The sequence below is a fragment of the Sus scrofa genome, chromosome 9 (genome assembly GCF_054392235.1).
Source record: "Sus scrofa isolate SSC_HxYL_T2T_F1_AM1 chromosome 9, Sscrofa_HxYL_maternal_Yorkshire_Landrace_v2.0, whole genome shotgun sequence".
Classification (NCBI taxonomy): Eukaryota; Metazoa; Chordata; class Mammalia; order Artiodactyla; family Suidae; genus Sus; species Sus scrofa.
In genome coordinates, this window is record NC_139391.1 from 4308604 (window position 1) to 4328253 (window position 19650).

Sequence of the window (19650 nt, forward strand, 5' to 3'; positions counted from 1 at the left end):
TCTTTTTTATGGCTAAGTAGTGTTCCATTGTGTATATACACCACATCTTCCTAATCCAATCATCCTTCGATGGACATTTGGGTTGTTTCCATGTCGTGGCTATTGTGAATAGAGCTGCAGTGAACATGCAGGTGCATGTGTCCTTTGTAAGGAAATTTTGTCTGGATATATGCCCAAGAGTGGGATTTTTGGAGCTATTTCCTAAAGGAAGTAAAGCACATACAATAGTTTTTGGAAAATAATTTTATTATACTTACAGTTGACATCATTCAAATTCTTTGGAACATAACCTTCACTTCTGGAACGGAATGATGAGGAAATCATTTTAAATGAGAATAAAACTCATTCAACTCATTATTTCCTCGTTTAGTGAGGACAAAATTTGCGAAAAGGTGTTCCTTAGCCTTTTCTAGGGCCACATGTGCAGCATACGGAAATACCCAGGCTAGGGGTCAAGCCAGAGCGACAGCTGCCAGACTATGTCACAGCCACAGCAACGCCGGATCCGAGCCACATCTGTGACCTACACCACAGCTCATGGCAACGCTGGATCCTTAACCCACTGAGCGAGGCCAGGGACTGAACCTGGGGCCTCATGGATGCTAGGCAGATTACTTTCCACTGAGCCACGATGGGCACTCCTTCTCTCAAAACCTTTCTTTCCATGGGCCTAACAACTTGTTAGCTGCATTATGGGGATGTTTTTTACTGTGGAATGAAGACATCAATTGGGCAAAACAAGTGAAGCATCAGCTGATTGTCGTTGTCATCGTGGAATGTCTGTGTCACACCAGTGCACCCAGAGACCTCATGCTGACAGCCACGGGGCAGCTGGAGGCTTGTGCCATTTAATTGTGCATGTACACTGAATGAAACAGCTGACCTTTGCTGAGGAATTATTTATGAAAGCATGAAAACCTTACAGGTGCAATAAATAACCATATGAACTAATTAGTATCTTGAGATTGGAGAGCAGAATCTTGCATTTTACAATATACGTAAAAACATGTTTCTTCTGTGAAGAAAGCAGAACTGGAATTATGTACCGAATTATATTTTGAAATATTTATTTCGTCAAAGTCATTTGACTATTGGAGGGTAAACAGTTTGTTTTTTAAATTATAGTCGATTTACAATCTTGTGCCAATTTCTGCTCTACAGCAAAACGGCCCAGTCATATATTCATGCCTGTCTTATAACTCCTACTGGCATATATACGTGTGCGTTCTTCTGTCTATGACATACTTCACGAAGGATGAGAATCTCTAGTTGCAACCATGTGGCTGCAAAGGATGTGAATTCACACTGTTTTATGGCTGAGTGGTGTTCCAGTGCATTCAGTTACAACATCTTCTTAACCCATTCACCTGTCAGTGGACATTCAGCTTGCTTCCCTGTCTCCACTCTTGTGAGGAGTGCTGCAATGAACACAGGGCGGCATGTATCTTTCCGAATTCGAGTTGTGCCAGCATATGTGCCTGGGCGTCGGATTGCTGTCTCACATGGTGTAAAAGGCATCCACATTAGAAAAAAAAGAGGAAGTCAAATTACTCCTGTTTGCAGAAGACATGATGCTCTAACCAGAAAATCCTAAAGACACGGCCAGAAAACTGTTAGAGCTCATTGATGAATTTGATAAAGTGGCAGGGTACAACATCAGTACCCAGAAATCAACTGCATTTCCGTACACTAAGAATGAAAGATCAGCCAGAGAAATTAAGGGCACATTGCAATTTACCACTGCATCAACAGGAACACAACACCCAGGGGTAAACCTACCTGTAGAGACACAAGACTTGTACTCTGCAAACTCTAAGACGCCGATGAAAGAAACCAAAGGCCACACACACGGATGGAAAGACGTACCATCCTCTTGGATTGGAAGCATCAACACTGTCCAAATGCCTCCACTACCCAAGGCAATCCACAGAGGCAATCCCTATCACATTACCAATGAAATCCTTCACAGGACTAGAACGAACTAGTTGAAAATGTATATGGAAACATAAAAGACCCCAACAGACAAAGCAACATGGGAAAGGAAAATGAAGCTGGAGGATTCCGGCTCCCCGACTTCAGATAATACTGCAAAGCTACAGACAGCAAACCAGCAGGGTCCTGGAACAACCTCAGAAACAGTGACCACTGAAGCAGAACAGCAAGCCCAGAAAGAAACCCAAGCACCTAGGGCCAAGCAATATATGGCAAAGGAGACAAGAACATACAGTCGAGGAAAGACAGTCCCTTCAATAAGCAGTGCTGGGGACACAGGACAGGTACCTGCAAAGAATGAAATTAGAACAGTCTCTCACACCATACACACAAATAAACCCAGTGGATTAAAGACCTAAATGTAAGGCACTAGATACTGCAAAACTCCTCGAGGAAAATTTAGGCAGGATGCTCACTGACAGAAATCACAGCAACATTTTTTTGATCCACCTCCTAGAATAATGACAATAAACACAAAAATAAACCAATGGGGCCTAAGTAAACGCAAAAGCTTTTGCACAGCAAGGGAAACCATAACACGACAACCCACAGAAGGGGGGCCAATCTTGGCAAAAGATGCAACTGACACGAGCTTAATCTCAAAAATGCACAAAAAGCTCATACAACTCAACAACAACAACAACGACAAAATCCCAATCAAAAAATGGGCAGAAGACCTAAAAACGGCATTTGGCCAAAGAGAAACTCAGAGATGGCCAGTAGGCAGAGGAGAAGATGCTCGGCATCACTAATCAGGAGAGAAATGCAAATGAAAAACTCGGTGGGTACCACCCCACACGGATTAGAATGGCCACCACCACGAAGCCTACAAATAGCTAATGCTGGAGAGGCTGTGAGGAAAAAGAAAGCCTCCTACACTGTTGGTGGCGATGTAAATTGGTACAACCACGATGGCAAACAGCAGGGAGGTTCCTGAAAAACTAAATAAAACGGGATTTTAAAAACTTACGTCTTTTAATTTCTAGTTTTTGAATTATGATTCTATTCATTTCCACTGGATATTTCTCATACAACAACTACTCCTTCCCACCTCTAAGCTCCTTACACTTTTGACAGTACTGCTCCCTGCGCTCACCTCCACTTTCACGATAAAATCACCCCCATTCATCCCAATTCCAGTCCTTAGCGCACTTTCCTCTGGAAGAGCAGGTGCAAGATGCCCTGGCGGATCTGCTTTGTCTTCACACTGTAAATGATGGGGTTCATCACAGGAGGGGCCAAGAGGTAGACGTTGGCCATGATAACGTGGACCAGTGGAGAGGCATGCTTGGCAAATCGATGAGTCATAGACACCCCGACCATGGGAACATAGAGCACCAGGACGGCCAGCACGTGGGACAGACAGTTATTGAGAGCCCGGAGCCGCTCTGTCCAGGAGGCTGTGCCCAGGATGCTTCTCAGGATGAGTGTGTAGGAGAGCACGATGAGCAGAGGGTCCATCACAACGATGAGCAAAACCACAGCAAAGGCATACCAGCTGTTGACCCGGATGTCCGCACAGACCAGGCGAATCATATCCTGGTGGAGGCAGTAGGAGTGGGACAGAAGGTGGGAGCGGCAGAAGGGCAGGCGCTTGAGGAGGAGAAGGGAGGGAAGGACAGCCAGGACAGAGCGGCAAAGGATGGCTGATCCAATCCCGCCAATGACTTGGCTGGTGAGGATGGTGGCATAATGCAGGGGGCGACAGATGGCCACGTAGCGGTCAAAGGACATGGCCAGCAGGACTGAAGATTCCATAAAGGAGAAGCCATGGAGGAAGAAGAACTGGGCAAAGCAGCCCTCAAAACTGATCTTGCGAACGTCGAACCAGAGGAGCGGCATGACCGTGGGCAGAGTGGTGAGGGTGAGCCCCAGGTCGGTCAGGGCCAGCATGGAGAGGAACAGGTACATGGGCTGGCGGAGGGCTGGCTCTGTGCGGATGACCGCGAGGATGCTGGCGTTTCCCACCATGGAGATGGCGTAGAGGCAGCAGAAGGGGATGGAGATCCAGACGTGGGCGCTCTCGAACCCAGGGATGCCCGTGAGGAGGAAGGAGAAGGGCTCTTGGGTGCTGTTAGTCCCCTCAGACATGCTTGATCAATGCAAAACTAGAACCTGTGTGTTTTTTAATAAGAATTTCATTGGTGTTCCATGGCCAGAGAGACATTATCAGTAAATCTCGACCCCGCATATGTATCTGGATTGTTTTTCTAACACCGCAGAGCAGGAACAGCAGAAGCTTCGGTCCTCTTGCCACATACACTTTTCTTTAAAATGACCTTATTTATTCAACTTCCATGCCTGATGCTATGTCCTCAAATTTAGCTTTATGCTTCCTGCAATCTTTTTAATACATTTCCCACCAGCTCTTTTATACATGTATGTGGGCACATAAACTTAGTTACGTGCTTTTTCTAACTCAAGCTTCTCTCAGCAGTATTTCAGATAACTCTCCAGTAACCAAATCTGCAGACTTACTTCAGTTAATCTTATACTCAACAAACAGAAAAATAAGATACTGACTTCTTTCTTCTGTTCGGTTAAATGGGGCTACTCTTGAGAAAGTGAAGTATGGCCCAGTGTGCTGTTTGAGCAACTCTAGGGACTATGGTGACAATTACTTTTATCTGGAGCATTGACTGGAGTAGGAGGAGACTGGGGGTAAGATCATACCTCTGGTCTGTGGATGTTGAGTTTGATGTTCATAAAACCTCTCCAAGAAAAATGGTATCCAGGCAGACACATAAGGATCCAAGCAAAACGGACATCTGTAAGGAGTTTTGGGAGTTTTTGGCATATTGGTAATAGCTGAGAACCTAGAAGTTGATGTTATAATATAGGCAAGAATTTAGGAGAAGAAAGAAGAAGATTGAAGACAGCTCTATTAAAGAATGAAAAATTTGGAGTTCCCGTCGTGGCGCAGTGGTTAACGAATCCGACTAGGAACCATGAGGTTGCGGGTTTGGTCCCTGCCCTTGCTCAGTGGGTTAAGGATCCGGCGTTGCCGTGAGCTGTGGTGTAGGTTGCAGACGCGGCTCGGATCCCGCGTTGCTGTGGCTCTGGCGTAGGCCAGTGACTACAGCTCCGATTTGACCCCTAGCCTGGGAACCTCCATATGCCGCGGGAGCGGCCCAAAGAAATAGCAAAGACCAAAAAAAAAAAAAAAAAAAAAAAAAAAAAAGAATGAAAAATTTAGCAATAGGGTAGATGTCAAGAAAAAGCCAAGGAAATAGTGAAGGAGTGTTCATAGAAGTCTGTAGAAAGCAATGGAAGGGGAGTCACAGAGGCCAAGGATATAAAGGCAGTGGTGCCACAGTTTAGTGTTTGTTCGACCTTCAGTAAAACACATACTGGAAAGCTTCTATTCAAGTGAGGGATGTAAATGCCAGGGGTAACCTTTTGGAAAGGCATTTCACTAGAGCGATGGGACAAGAAGCTAAATTAAAGTGGTCCGAGAAGAGAATTAATAGGAGGGATGGGAGACAGTTTCAGTCGACAACGTATTCTAAAGGGGAAACTATACTGCCCCCTGGGGGTGAAGGGAGATTTTTATTCTTTAAATTAAAAATGAACATACTTTGAGTAAATGAACGGTAACTAAACGTTGGAGTGTACAGAGAAGAAAAACTGTGAGCTTTCTTGTGAGGCAATACACATAGCATTTAATGAGCACCTAGAATTCATGGAGTCTACTTGTATTCCCTCTAAAGTGGCCATAAATACCAATATAAGAATCTCTAGAAAATCATTAACCTCAAGAAATAAAACATAACATTGTAAATCAACTATACTCCAATATAAAATAAAAATTGTTTAAAAAATAAACATTACAGAATCTTCCCAGTGGCCTAGCAGATAAAGATATGGCATTGTCACTGCTGTGGCTCGGTCACTGATACGGTATGGGTTCCATCCCCAGCCTGGGAACTTCCACATGTAGCAGGTGCAGCCTAAATAAATAGGTGAATAAATAAATGTTACTATCTGACCACCCCATGCAAAAAATATTTTAGAAAATAATATAAAATAAAATTAGGGGAAATGGGAAAATAAAGAAAATGATGGAATTTTTCCTTTCTCTTTTTTTTTTAGGGCCACATGTGCAGCATATGGGAGTTCCCAGGCCACGGGCTGAACTGTAGCTGCAGCTGCCTACACCACAGCCACAGCAATGGAGGAGCCTAGTCTTACTGGTGAACTGTACCACAGCTCACAGCAACGCTGGATACTTAATCCACTAAGTGAGGCCAGGGATCAAACCCACATCCTCAAGGATACCAGTCGGGTTCGCCACTGTCATGCCAAAACAGGCACTGCCTGGAATTTTTCCATGAGAAAGATGTTTTAAAAGGTAAACATTCAAAAACTATGTCTTTGGAAGGATCGATGTAATTTGAAACCTGCTAGCAAATCTGATCAAGAAAAAGGAATGTAGGCAAACATTTCGAAACAAAACATAATGGAAGCATCAGCACCATAGAGAAACTGCCAATGCCCATGAGAGGTCGCCAATAAAATAGTAAATAATAGGAATTAGAATGTCCTTTATAACTTAAACAAAAACCAAAGACAGGAGGTTTTTAAAACTTCTTAGCCCTGAATAGTAATGAACATGCTTCATAGAGTCGAGGTATTTGAAACTTATTCTAAAGAACATGCTAATCAGAGAGACGTTTGGTCATTTGTAGAAGCGTAAAGGAAAGATACAAACAGTAGTGGAGCCGTCCAGACCTACCTTTGTGCTTCCTTGTTCCTTCGAGTTCTCTGGGGCTCCTCTGCTCTGCTCTGTGGCTCAGTGTGATTTTATGCTCCTGAAGACCCCAGGCTGGAATGCAGCTGGTTGATGAAGAAACTTCTGGAAGAATCTTATGGGAATATGAAGATTGTCCTCTGAGACCTGATGCCCTAAGGGACAGAACCAGGAAAAATAACAATTATAATAAATATAACAGTAGCTCATCGTTCCTGAGTGGTACCAACATGTACCAACAATTGAGCTAGCTGGCTCAAAATGGGAAGATTTTGTTAGGTGATGGGGAAAAGACGTAGCTCAAATCCTGGCAGGTTTTTTATTTATTTTTATTTTATTTTTTTCAGTGCTATTAGATCCCCTTCTTCTCCCTAAAGTATCTTATGCAGTTTTGAGAGGGACAAGTATGTTGGAACAAAGTTGCCCTTTGCTGCTGTCATCTTGAGTGTGATCAAACTCAGTTTGGATACAGTTTGCAGATTGAGGAAGGCATTCCAGATCTCTTGATGATTCAGACGTCTCAGAGGCAAAATGAGATGCTTCTCTTAGCGTCTTACAGGTATTAGCCTCAATATAACTGTATTCTATGTCTTCCCCAGGAGGAAGTCTCTAGAGATAACTGGCCTAGGAGGTTATCTATGATTTTACTCAGATGATACTTCTCTCCAGACAGTGGAAATCAGCAGCTGCTTAAATATTCACTGTGACTATCTCTTGTTTTCCACCACCACAGGCACAGGGTTTTTTGCAAATATGGCTCATCTTTGTGATTCCTCCTGTGACTGGCTTATTTGGCATTTTGGCTTTTTTTTTTTAGCTTCAGGAAGTTCCACCTCTATACCATTGCAACTGCTTCAAAAGGAACAAATTGATTACGGAGCAGACTATAAAGCTATAAATCCTGACAAGGTAGACATTAAACAAAGAACACAATTTGGTTGGTGGGTAGTATTGCACACATTTGGGAAGTGGAATTAGATGTGTGATTACTCCATCTGTAGTAGTTAAGGCTGAAATGACATAATGTAAAGTTGAAATATAAAGTTTCAACATTATGCTTATCACTATAAAGTCTAAATTGTCAGTATTGATAATACAGATAATTCTTAAAGTTGAGGTTGAATGAAAAGATTATCAGCTTTTTAAAATCATATTCCCTTTACCTAGGTATAGATCTATATCTATATTTGAATATTTCCCTAATAAAATGTTTTAAAAGTAAGGTAAACAGAAGTAATGGGAAATCTGTTAATTTCATTATTATTTATAAGAGATTAGTTGGTACGGTCTAAAGAAATAGGATGCTAAGTATATGTGTTTTTGTATGGCCTACAAGATAAGTATTGTTTCAAGTTTTTTAGATGATTAAAAAAATAAAAGTCAATGACATTGCGACACATGAAAATTACATTAAATTTAAATTTCAGTGTTCACATGTAAAGTTGTATTGGAATACACTCATGCTCATTTATTTCCAAGTTGTCTATGGCTGACTTCATGCTATCATGGCAGGACTGAGTAGTTCTGAAAAGAGATATATGGCCACGAAGCCCGAAATATTTATCTCTATCCCTCTGCAGAAAAAAATCTGCTAACTTCTGACCTAAGAGGAAGTGGATACAGAAGATAAGCACATTTCAAAGAGATGGAGATATAAATATTCCATGATTATATGAAATGATGTTCACTATCACTTGGAAGAGAAAGTAACTGAAATCAAATTGAGATAGTTTTTTATTCCCCATATTATCAAAATCCAGAAGTATTAGAACACATTGACGGGCAAAAATATGATGAAAGAACACTTTCACAGTTGCTGAGACTGTTAACAGGTAAGATTCATAGGGAAGGAAATGATAAAACTGTACATATCTAAATTATAAATACACAAAGAAGCTTCTTGCAGCCACAGGCTCTGTTGAATGACAGCCCTTCAATTACAGTTAGTGAGTTCTCCATTCATCTCACCCTTGTTTTTAGTAACATGCGATTTCTGGGTACAGAATGCACACAGTATTCAGTCTTTCAGTAGGTGGACGACATCACTCCGTTGGGTTTTTTTTTTCCTCCCTTTATTTTTTTACTAGGAAATCAGAAAAAGAGTTGCTATTCTTCATACTGAAAATATGATGGCTTGATGGCAATGTCTTTATTTTCTCTGACTTCTTTTAATATGTTCTCTTTATTTCTGTTCTTCAGCTGTATAACTATGAGGTGCCTAGGGCTGTTTGTATCTTTGGCTAAGATATGTCAGTTTTGAGAAATATTGTTCAACTATTCCTTCTGCCTCAGGATACTCTCCTTCTGTGGCTCTTATGACATGTGCACTTAACTCTCCCAGAAAATGCCATACATAAGTTTATATTTTCTTTAAAATTTTTATATGCTTTATGCTTTCAACTCTGTATAGCTTGGATATATTCTAAAATATTTTCCTATGTCTTGGATTCTTTCTTCAATGGTGTCTAATACGATTCAACTCAATCCAATGAGTCTTTCATTTCAGTTATTTTTAGTTCTGGAATTTCCATCTTATTTTCATTAGTTTGCAATTTTTTTCTTAAGTTCTACATCTCATAAATTCAGTTCTAGGCTATCTTAATCACCACTCTCTCATCTCTGGTCATTTATTGTGTGCCCCTTCCTGGGGGTGTATCTGCTTGCTTTCACTTGATATTTCTAATTCAGTATTTTCTGCAGAGTTCTACCATTCGTCAGAGGGCTATGAGAGTTAGAGAGTTATAGGTGACTGAAAATTCCTAGGTCAGAATCTACAAACCTTGTGGTGGAGTCATAGCGTTAACTTAAAAAAAAATCTTTGGCTATTTTCGACATCCCTACAAAGTAGAACACAAGCAACCATTTAAAAATTAATTCCATATCTAAAAGGCTTATTTGTGTATAAGAGTGTTACAAAGTTTATTTAAAATTGGTTCTAAATACCATTTCACCTGCTGTGTAGCACTGGGAACTCTGTCTAGTCACTTACGATGGAGCATGATAATGTGAGAAAAAAGAATGTATACATGTATGTGTAACTGGGTCACCATGCTGTGCAGCAGAAAATTGAGAGAACACTGTAAACCAGCTGTAATGGAAAAAAATAAAAATTATCATGTAAAAAAATACCATTTCAGGAAATAGAGAGTAGAACTCTGCAGTGGTAGAAAAAATTATTTCTAAGCTCCATGAAGGAAGGGACCTTGTCTCTCTTGTCCCCACCTTATCTGTAGGGTCTAGATTTGTGGAACGAATGAACAGAGATTGATTTGTGCCTGACCTATTGAGCGTGTTCAATTAATTATACCTGACTGACTACTAAGAGGCTCCACACAACTGCAGTTCCTTCTTAGTGGACAGTACAGTTTAAGGGTTAATAGTTTAGAAGCTGGAGGGCTAGCTCCTGAATGTGTTGATTTAAGCACGATGCTTACGGTATCCAAGCATCAGTTTTCATCTGAAAAATAATAATTGCATTAAACTATCTCATAGGGTTGTTGTGGGGAGTAATACAAATTGCTTAGTATACATTTCCATCTCAAAAGTCTTAGTTCCTTTCCTTAAAAATATAAATGTAGAATGTTTACATTATTCCAAATATCTCCAAAGGAATATCCAATTAGACAGAGAATATTAATATCCACAGGGAGATGCTTGCCTTTTTGAAAGATTCTGTGTCACGGGTGGGAGACCCTCAGAATTTGCATAATGAACAAGATTTATAATCTCTGGGACTCCCAGGTGGGAGCCTTGGTGAGAATGGGTGAATGCCACAACAGAGCCGGTACTGGAGGCCTCCTCTGAGCTGCTCAGGGTGTCCTCTGGCTACTGAGTTCAGGTCCCAGTAACTCAACAAATGTCATCCCTTTCACTTCCTCTTTGCCTAGAGCAGAGGGCTCAGCACACTTTCTCAGGACATCTTCCAACTCCTGATTACTTTGTCCTTATGGGGTGGGGGTTATGTTTCATAAATAATTCTTCTTGCAGAGACTTGTGGCTGCCTGATGGGAGGGGGAGGGAGTGGGAGGGATCGGGAGCTTGGGCTTATCAGACACAACTTAGAATAGATTTACAAGGAGATCCTGCTGAATAGCATTGAGAACTATGTTTAGATACTCATGTTGCAACAGAAGAAAGAGTGGGGGAAAAACTGTAATTGCAATGTATACATGTAAGGATAACCTGACCCCCTTGCTGTACAGTGGGAAAATAAAAAAAAAAAAAAGATAAAGATTATAAAAAAAAAAAAAGAATAGATAGATTTACAAGGAGATCCTGCTGAATAGCATTGAGAACTATGTCTAGATACTCATGTTGCAACAGAAGAAAGGGTGGGGGAAAAAATGTAATTGTAATGTATACATGTAAGGATAACCTGACCCCCTCGCTGTACAGTGGGAAAATAAAAAAAAATTATTAAAAAAAAAAGAAAAAAAGAAAAAAAAATTCTTCTTGCACTCCTGCTCTACCTATGCAAAGTGATGAAAAACCTGTCACACAACATGTTTTAAAATAACATCAATTCTTTATACTGTTCTGTCATACATCGTCCATCTCCTCTTGCACCTGTACTCCTGTTAACAGCCAGATTACGGAGAACCTCCTGTTAGATACCAAATTTTAAGGTAACATCATTTGCATAACACGCAAACTGGGACCACTCATGATTATAGAAAAAGTCTCTTTCTCCTTTGCCCTTGGTCTAAACTCTGGCTCTCTTCTCTGATAACATTCGGGCAATGCCACGACAGATGTCCTTGGTCTTAATGCTGTAAACAATGGGGTTGACAATAGATGGGAAGAAGAGGTAAGCACTGGCCATCGTGGTGGGCACCCAAGGGGGCGCATGGTGCCCAAAGCGGTGCACCATAGACAAGCCAATCATAGGCACATAGTAAGCCAGCACGGCACAGACATGTGAGCCACACGTGCTGAGGGCTTTCCTCCGCCCCACGCCCGTGGTAATACTCAGTACAGTGTGGAGTATGAGCCCATAGGAGACCACAATGAGCAGCGAATCTAGCCCAAAAGTGGAGCTGACAATGAAAAGTCCATAGATATTGTTGATAGAAATGTCCCCGCAAGGTAGATGGATAAGGTTGGGGTGGAGACAATAGGAATGCGAGAGGGTATTATGGCCACAGAAGGGCAGGCGCCTTAAGAGCATGGGCAATGGGGCCATGAGTATAATGCTCCTCAGCCCAATAATAGCGCCTGTGCCACAAATGCGGGGCGCAGTCAGGATGGCCGTGTAGCGCAGTGGATTGCAGATGGCCATGAATCGGTCGACAGACATGGTGAGCAGCACAGCCGACTCCGTGATGGAGAAGGAATGGATGGAGAACATCTGGAGAAGGCATGCATCAAAACCAATCTCTGTGGCGCCCAAAAGGAAGACGCCCAGCACGGTAGGCAGAGTGGATGCAGAGACACCCACCTCAGCCAGTGCCAGCATGGCAAGAAAAAAGTACATGGGCTGGTGTAGAGCCGTGTCTGTCCTGATGACATGGAGAATGGTGCCATTCCCAAGGAAGATGATGAAGTACATCAAGCAGAAGAGGATGGGTGTCCAGGTGTGCTCTGTCTCCAGCCCCGGGATGCCGACTAGAATGAAGGTTGTCGGCAAGAACGCCAAAGAGCTGTTGGCGTTCTTCATGTCGAAGTCACCTTCCACAAGATCAGTGCTACCTTGAAAGTTAAAAATAGTCCAGTGAGACGACATTATCGTGGAGAAAGCCTCCTGGACACTGAGGAAGAAGACGACAAAGGTCACAGATTCAGGAGGCCAAGGTCTCATGCCTGAAAATTGAGCGATGGCCACCATCAGGATGCTCACAGTTTTAAGGAAGTTAAAGTCTCCATCAGAGGCAAGTTCAAGGTTAATAGAAAATCATCCAGGAAAATGTTCTGCACCTTGAATCTGCTAAAGGAGAAATGGATGCCCTGTCCTGGTGTGAAATGTCTGAGTCTGGAAAGCTGCTCGGGAGACAAATATGTGTAGGCAGTCTCAGCATAAGATATGGAATAATGTCAGGGACAGATGAGCAGAGATATTATTGGTAAATATATATATAGATACAAGGCAATGACTCAGTATATAAAGGCAGCTAAAATACCTGATAAACTAATATAGATATATAAACATTTGAGTTCCAAAGCAAGGCTGAGAAGTGACAGTGACCAGAGCCCAGAGCAAGTGACCAAAAAGTTAAACTAGAAAATAATGGAGTTTGGACCCTCCCTGGATTTGGCTGTTCTGGGCTTTGAGGAAGCTCCCGAACAAATTCCGTGTAAAGGACAGAATGAGGTAGGAACCAAGGTTGGTAGATTTGTGTGGAGATTTTAAGGCTCATGAAAATATTCTGCTATGATTGAAATGGTGCAGAACCCCCTATGGGCCTCCCCTCCCCATGCCCTCTGCCTGCCTTTGTCCGTAGTAAAACTTGAGTCAAAGAAGAAGTTTAACCAGAGAAATGAGAAAATGTAGACACAAAGGAAAAGAGTCAGACAAGACCAAACAGTAATAGTTTAGTCATTAAGCCAAGTTAAGGAGTCAAGGACTTTTACTTCCTGCTCAAGGGCAATGGATAATATTCTGAGCCACCTCCTGTGAGCTGTTTTGTAGATACTGCAACCCCCACCAGGGAGAAGAAGTTAACTGCATTGTGACCAGATTGTAGCCATGACATTAGCTGTTACAGTTCTGAGAAATGGGCTCAAGGACATGGGAACAGACCCATCCTGGAAGCGAAGATTAACTGTACTTTACAAAACGCAATGACCAGACCATCACATGACCAACCTCAATATGAGCGTCAGGGCTGACTGTGCTGTTTCTGCCCACGGTGTAGCCAAAAGCAGCCTCTGTGCACCGGCGCCCACTAAGTCTTGGACACAGAGTTTTGAGTGAAACAGAAAGAACAGCTTGATTGCTTTGCCAGGCCAAGGAGGACAGAGTGGGCTAATGCCTCAAACTGTGTCCTGTCTTGAGAAGGGCTAGCGAGGGGTTTTGTAGGTTTAGCTTAGAAGACAGGGTTATTGATTCAGGTGTCTATATAATCCTCCATGCATAGATCACTCCAGAGTCACCGAATCCAGTGTCAGTAGGTTCAGTGATGGTGTCCGGTTGTCTTCAGGGTTACTGTCCCTTAACCATTTCTCTGGAACGAAGATTGCTTACAGGGAAGGGGTGTCAGGGAGTGTTTCAATTACAGAAGAAAATGCTAGGTGTGATATAACTGTAACTAGAAAGTAACCATCAGACAAAGACAGCAGTAAAGTAAGGAAGAGACCATTTGTGAAAAGCCAGACTGTGCAATGTGCAATGTAACTTTAACTGGAAAGTAAACATTAATAATACGTTAGTGGGCCAAAGCAGGACATAACATAATGGAGACTCTTAACTAGCTTTTAGCTGTAACAGTATTTCCTAATCATTAACTCCTGAGTCAGCCTTTTGTGACTGAGGGGAGGCCTGGGAGGCTAAGGGAAAAGGCTCTTATTTCAAAACACAAAGATTTAAGATCTGATACATGGTTTCAGTACCTCCCTCCCTCTGCCTACAGAAGCTCTTGCCCCCAGGTTGACTGGGTGCCCGTAGGGCCAGTCAGCTTTGGGCAGGAGCCCACCCTCCCCCCAGTGGCTGGCAATCAAAATAAGCCAAACTTTCTTTTCTGCCCACCTTGACTCTTTATTGGCTTTAGAGTGAGGCGCAGCCGGACCCCGCTTTTGGTAACGATAATGGTATAGACAATTTCAGTTCGGTCCTCAGAGAGAAACCACCTGATCCACTGGAGCAGCAGCTCAGACACACCTCTGAAGGCACTGCAACAACAACGGACCTTTACAGACTTTCAAGGAAGGTTCTCCTGGGCAGGACAGGAAGGCCAGGGAGGGAAGGAGAAAACCCGCTTCCCCAGACTGGGTATGTCTGAAGCTGCGTACTGTCAGGGGCAGCACAGGAAAAGCAATGGGATTCTGGCCAGACAGGGTAGGGAGGACCTCTGCGGGTCTTTTTCAACACGTTCACCTACATGTGCATGTGTGCACACACACACACCTGCTCCTACATTTGCACACGCGCATGTCTCCATCCCGGCTGAACAACTTCCCCGAGGTGACCTCTCGATGCAGCCACCGCTGAACCGACAGGGATCTTCCCGTGACCCGCTGGGCATTACTAAGGTCTTCTCTACCCCGCACGTCTCTGGTCGACCAGCACGGCCTTGTTTCCCTGGCATCACAGAGTCCTGCACCGGCTCAGTGCATCCTCTCTGCACTGTTCAGCCCCAAGCCAAGGAACCTACTTGGCCCTCACATACTCAGAGATAGTCCCACAGGCCCCGAGGTCTTTTCTCTACGCTAGTTACAGCTAGGGTACGTGTGACTCTGAAAGACAAGGCTGGAATATAATGAGAAGGACTGTGAGGGAAAAAGCCCCTTGATTCTATGTGTAAGGAAATGCTTTCCTCAGAAAGAGAATTTCATCTGAGACCGGAGGAATTAGGCTTTTTCCAGGAGTATATTCGCCTTCCCAGGCAAACAGGGCTCACACTTTCTTCAAAGACCTCGAAAGGCAATCATTCCCCTGTGTTTGGGATTTGTACGACAGCGGGTTTCAGGTTGGGAGAGGTTAAAAGACATCATTTAGTTCAGAGTCCACTGTAGTTAGACACGACGGATCTGCAGAAAGAGGGGACTGTGACCCCGTTCACACCACATCCTTGGAAGTGGACAGAACTGGAGGCGAAGCTGTGTGCAGTTCACCTGGACCTGCCTAAGCTTTGCGGAGCTTCGTTTCATCATTTTAAAGACAGAGATGCGGCTACTCACCTCGGAGAGTGGCCCTGAAATCATGTGAGATCTTAGCAGGCATTGGATGTGGTGGCCCCCACTCTTGCTGCCTCCTTGCTTGGGCATTCTCAGAAGGCCTCATTCAGAGTCAGACTTTGTCCCCACACTTCTGTCAACAATGATCTTTTTTTTTGGTCATTGCCTGAGTGCCTGAGTTGTATCAACTCAAAACACATCTTTGAGGAAAACAAGGGCACTAGAACTTTCTACGTTACAGCTGAGAATATAAACAAGATTGTATGCACCGAGTGACTAACTCAAGACCTTATGATGGCTCAGCTACTTCTAAAATCCAAGGGGGTCTGGAGTTTTTGTTTTGTGCTTCACTGGCCACCAAGTCTAGGAAATACTTCGTCTCACCCTGTCACACGGGCTCAGGAAGCTAGAAACCTGACTGCTGACTAAGGAAACCTCCAGAGGGTTAACTGTGAGATAGAGTGAAGCCTCCTTTGTGGAAGCTGCTCCAAGAGGCAGGGCTGGGGCTCATGGGCTTGAGCACTCACCACAAGCAGAGCTGACCTCTGACCATCAAGAGGGGATGGGGAGCCCACGTCGGCAACCCCCCGTCACCTTGGCATCGACTTCTCCTGGTCCTAGGGCTGGGGTGCTGCTCCCTTCTTTGTAGGCTGATCAGCTCCAGGGAGTGGGAGGAGGGAGTGGGACTTAGATTCCTTGAGGAGAAATTACCCGGGTAATTGCATCACCCTTTTCAGTATCCAGGGACCCTTACAGGAAACAGGCAAGGGTACAGCGTCAGACCCTCTGTGAAATGAGAATAATAATAGTATGCATCTACTATGAAAATGAGATAATTTATATGCAGTAATTATCTATAATATAAATATCTATACATTATAGTTCTAGATAAATATATATATTGCTTAGAAAAGTGTATGGCTTATAAAAAATGAACTATAAGGGTTTGCCATTATTATAACTATTATAGGACAATTATATTCTGGAAAAATAAATGTAATAAAATAAATATATTATACACATGCACCCGCATGTTCATTGCAGCCCTATTCACAATAGCCAAGACATGGAAACAACCCAAATGTCCATCGACAGACGACTGGATTAGAAAGATGTGGTATATATACACAATGGAATACTACTCAGCCATAAAAAAGAACGACATAATGCCATTTGCAGATACATGGATGGAACGAGAGACTCTCATACTGAGTGAAGTCAGTCAGAAAGAGAAAGCCAAATACCATATGATATCACTTATAACTGGAATCTAATATACAGCACAAGTGAATATTTCCACAGAAAAGAAAATCATGGACTTGGAGAATAGACTTGTGGCTTCCTGGGGGGAGAGGGAGGGAGTGGGGGGGGGATGAGGAGCTTGGGGTTAATGGATGCAAACTACTGCTCTTGGAATGGATTTACAATGAGATCCTACTGTGTAGCATTGAGAACTATGTCTAGATACTTACATCGCAACACAACAATGGGAGGAAAAATTATGTATACATGTATGTGTGACTCGGTCCCCATGCTGTACAGTGGAAAAAAATAAATAAAAATAAAGTATTTAAATAAAATACAATATAAAAATATGTTAAATCTACTTTGCCTAAGCTCTGCAAATGGAACAGCAAAACAACAGTACATCTGTTTACAACATGGTTTATTTAATATTTTCAGCCCATTGTTGAGAACTGCTGCTCAAAAAAAAAAAAAAAAAGATTCCTTTCAAAGTGCGACTGCTCTTCGATGAAGCACCTGCTCACCCAAGAACTCTGACGGAGGAGGGCACAAGAGTACTACTGTTCTCATGCCTGCTAACAATATCTATCCTATAGCCCATGGGTCAAGGAGTAATTTCTACTCTTCCATCTTATTATTTCTAAAGTACATATATTGTAAGGCTAAAGCCGCCATAAATAGTGATTCTTCTGATGGATCTGGGCAAAGGAAATTGAAAAAAACTTTTGGAAAGTATTCACCATTCTAGATGCCCTCAAGAACATTCTTGATTCATGGGAAGAGGTCAAAATATCAACATTAACAGGAGTCTGGAAGAAGGTTCAGCCCTCATGGATGACTTTGAGGGGTTCAAGACTTCAATGGGGGAAGTAACAGCAGATGTGGTAGATTTAGCTTCTCCTAAAATGAGGAGTGGAGGAGTGGAGCCTGAAGATACGACTGAATTGTTGCAATCTTGTGATAAAATTTTAACGGATGAGGAGTTACTTCTTGTCAATAAGCAGAAAAACTGGTTTTTTTAGATAGACTCTACCCATGGTGAGGATGCTGGGAAGGTTGTTGAAATGACAGTGAAGAATCTAGACTATGACATAACCTTGGTTCATAAAGCAAAGGCAGGGTTTGAGAGGATCAACTCCGATTTTGAAAGAAGTTCTCCTGCGGGTAAAATGCTGTCAAGCAGCCCTGACTGCTACGGGGACATCATTTGTGAAAGGAAGAGTCAATGGGCAGAGCAAACTTCACTGCTGTCTTATTTTAAGAAACTGCCACGCCCACTGTCATCAACCATCACCCTGACCAGTCAGCAGCCATCGACGTGAGGCAAGACTCTCCACCAGCAAAAAAAAAATTAGGAGTTCCCTTCGTGGCTCAGTGGTTAACGAACCCAACTAGGTTCCATGAGGATGAAGGTTCACTCCCTGGCCTTGCTCAGTGGGTTAAGGATCCAGTGTTGCTGAGAGCTGTGGTGTAGGTTCAGATTCGGCTCGGATCCCAAGTTATTGTGGCTGTGGCATAGGCCAGTAGCTGTAGCTCCAACTGGACCCCTAGTCTGGGAACCTCCATATGCTGAGGGTGTGGTCCTAAAAAGCAAAAAAAAAAAGAAAAAATTGAAAAAAGTCTAACCATTAGTTAATGGTTAGACTTTTTAGTAATAAAATGTTTTAAATTAACTATTTTTCAGTCCTGATTCTATTGCAAACAATAGACTACAGTATAAACATAACTTATATACTGAGATACCAGAAATTTTGTGTGACTTGCTTTATTGTGATATTTGATTTATTGTGGTGGTATGGAACCAAACCCATAATCTCTCTGAAATATGCCTGTATATTATATTACATTATATCACATTATATATTACTATCAGCTCAACCCAAACCTCCTCCCCACTTCCTGAGTGAGATTTTAATCTTTAGATTAAAATCATAAAGTGACCATTTTATTTAATCAGTAGCTAAAATGTATTAAGAGAAAAGTAACCTTGATTAGAAAAAAAATCCAGATAAAGCCTGATGAAGTAAGAAATTATCCATTTCACCTTTTTGGGTGATATAAACATCAGAGCTATGGAAATATATGTCAATCTGTATAAATTCATTCAGCAGTTAATTCTACATTCACTAAATACTGATAGAGTAGCTAGTATATTCCAGGCACTGTAGGGACCCCTGGGGGTACATAGTAAAGAAAAGAGACACCCTCCATACCTTATTGAACTTGAAATGTACTGGACCAGAGAGGCATTGAAAAAATAAAACGATACAAAGGCAATTACTTGGTTAAGTGAAAATTCTTATTTTCCCTAAACAAGCATACGGGAATGAATCTAGGGCAGTGCTAAGAATTGGAATTTCTAGGTTAAAGAGTGTGTGCTTTTTAAGTTGACACATACAACAAAACAGCCGGCAAAATACTGAAGGATGCTAGATTAGGTTACCACCTGTCCTGGGTGGAAATGCGTGTTCTCTGCATGTGCATCAACTCACTTCATGAGTATATGAAAGGGAAACATATGCATCAGAAATACCTTAGCCTGGTTTTATAGAATAATATCTAAGAAGACCACCCTACAGAACTGCACTCATTTGACTGCCCTGCATACATTTTGTGTGCGTATTCTGTATTTATATTTGGTAGTAATGTCTATCTCTCCTGCCTTTTGCTTCCCATATGTCTGCTTCTCTTCCACTTCCTGTTTTCTGCAGCAGAATTCCAACCTGCTCCAAAAAGACTTTGAGATCATAGTCTTAAAACTTACGGCCCATGGGAACATGGAACTATCTTCAGAATGGTCCCTTCGGAGACTGTGGGCCAGAAGGCACAGACTC

At 42.5% G+C, this 19650-nt stretch overlaps 3 protein-coding genes across 6 annotated transcripts in view; all 3 read right to left on the reverse strand.

Moving 5' to 3' along the window:
- The window catches only part of LOC146399674 (olfactory receptor 51Q1-like), a 49584-nt gene that overhangs the window by 6620 nt on the left and 23314 nt on the right, over positions 1-19650 (reverse strand). The window contains exons 2-3 of the mRNA XM_084974992.1: positions 6728-6897; positions 4666-4760 (exon numbers count right to left, since the gene is read on the reverse strand). The gene's annotated coding sequence lies outside the window, so the exon portion shown is untranslated. The remainder of the gene's footprint in view (positions 1-4665; positions 4761-6727; positions 6898-19650) is intronic.
- The window catches only part of LOC100624506 (olfactory receptor 51Q1-like), a 46533-nt gene continuing 27111 nt past the window's right edge, over positions 229-19650 (reverse strand). For 2 of the 4 annotated variants that reach the window (XM_084974995.1, XM_084974996.1), the window contains 3 exons: positions 6728-6897; positions 4666-4760; positions 229-4107 (listed from right to left, as the gene is read on the reverse strand). In XM_084974995.1, the coding sequence (XP_084831121.1) occupies positions 3136-4083 (948 nt within the window). In that variant the 5' untranslated portion in view covers positions 4084-4107; positions 4666-4760; positions 6728-6897 and the 3' untranslated portion in view covers positions 229-3135. Of the gene's footprint in view, positions 4108-4665; positions 4761-6727; positions 6898-15574; positions 15680-16098; positions 16321-19650 lie in introns of those variants that run through there. The other 2 variants (XM_084974997.1, XM_021102673.2) reach the window with 2 other exon arrangements.
- Positions 11445-12398, reverse strand: LOC100517723 (olfactory receptor 51I2-like). The gene has a single exon (XM_084978202.1). The coding sequence runs from the start codon at positions 12396-12398 to the stop codon at positions 11445-11447; it is 954 nt and encodes a 317-aa protein (XP_084834328.1).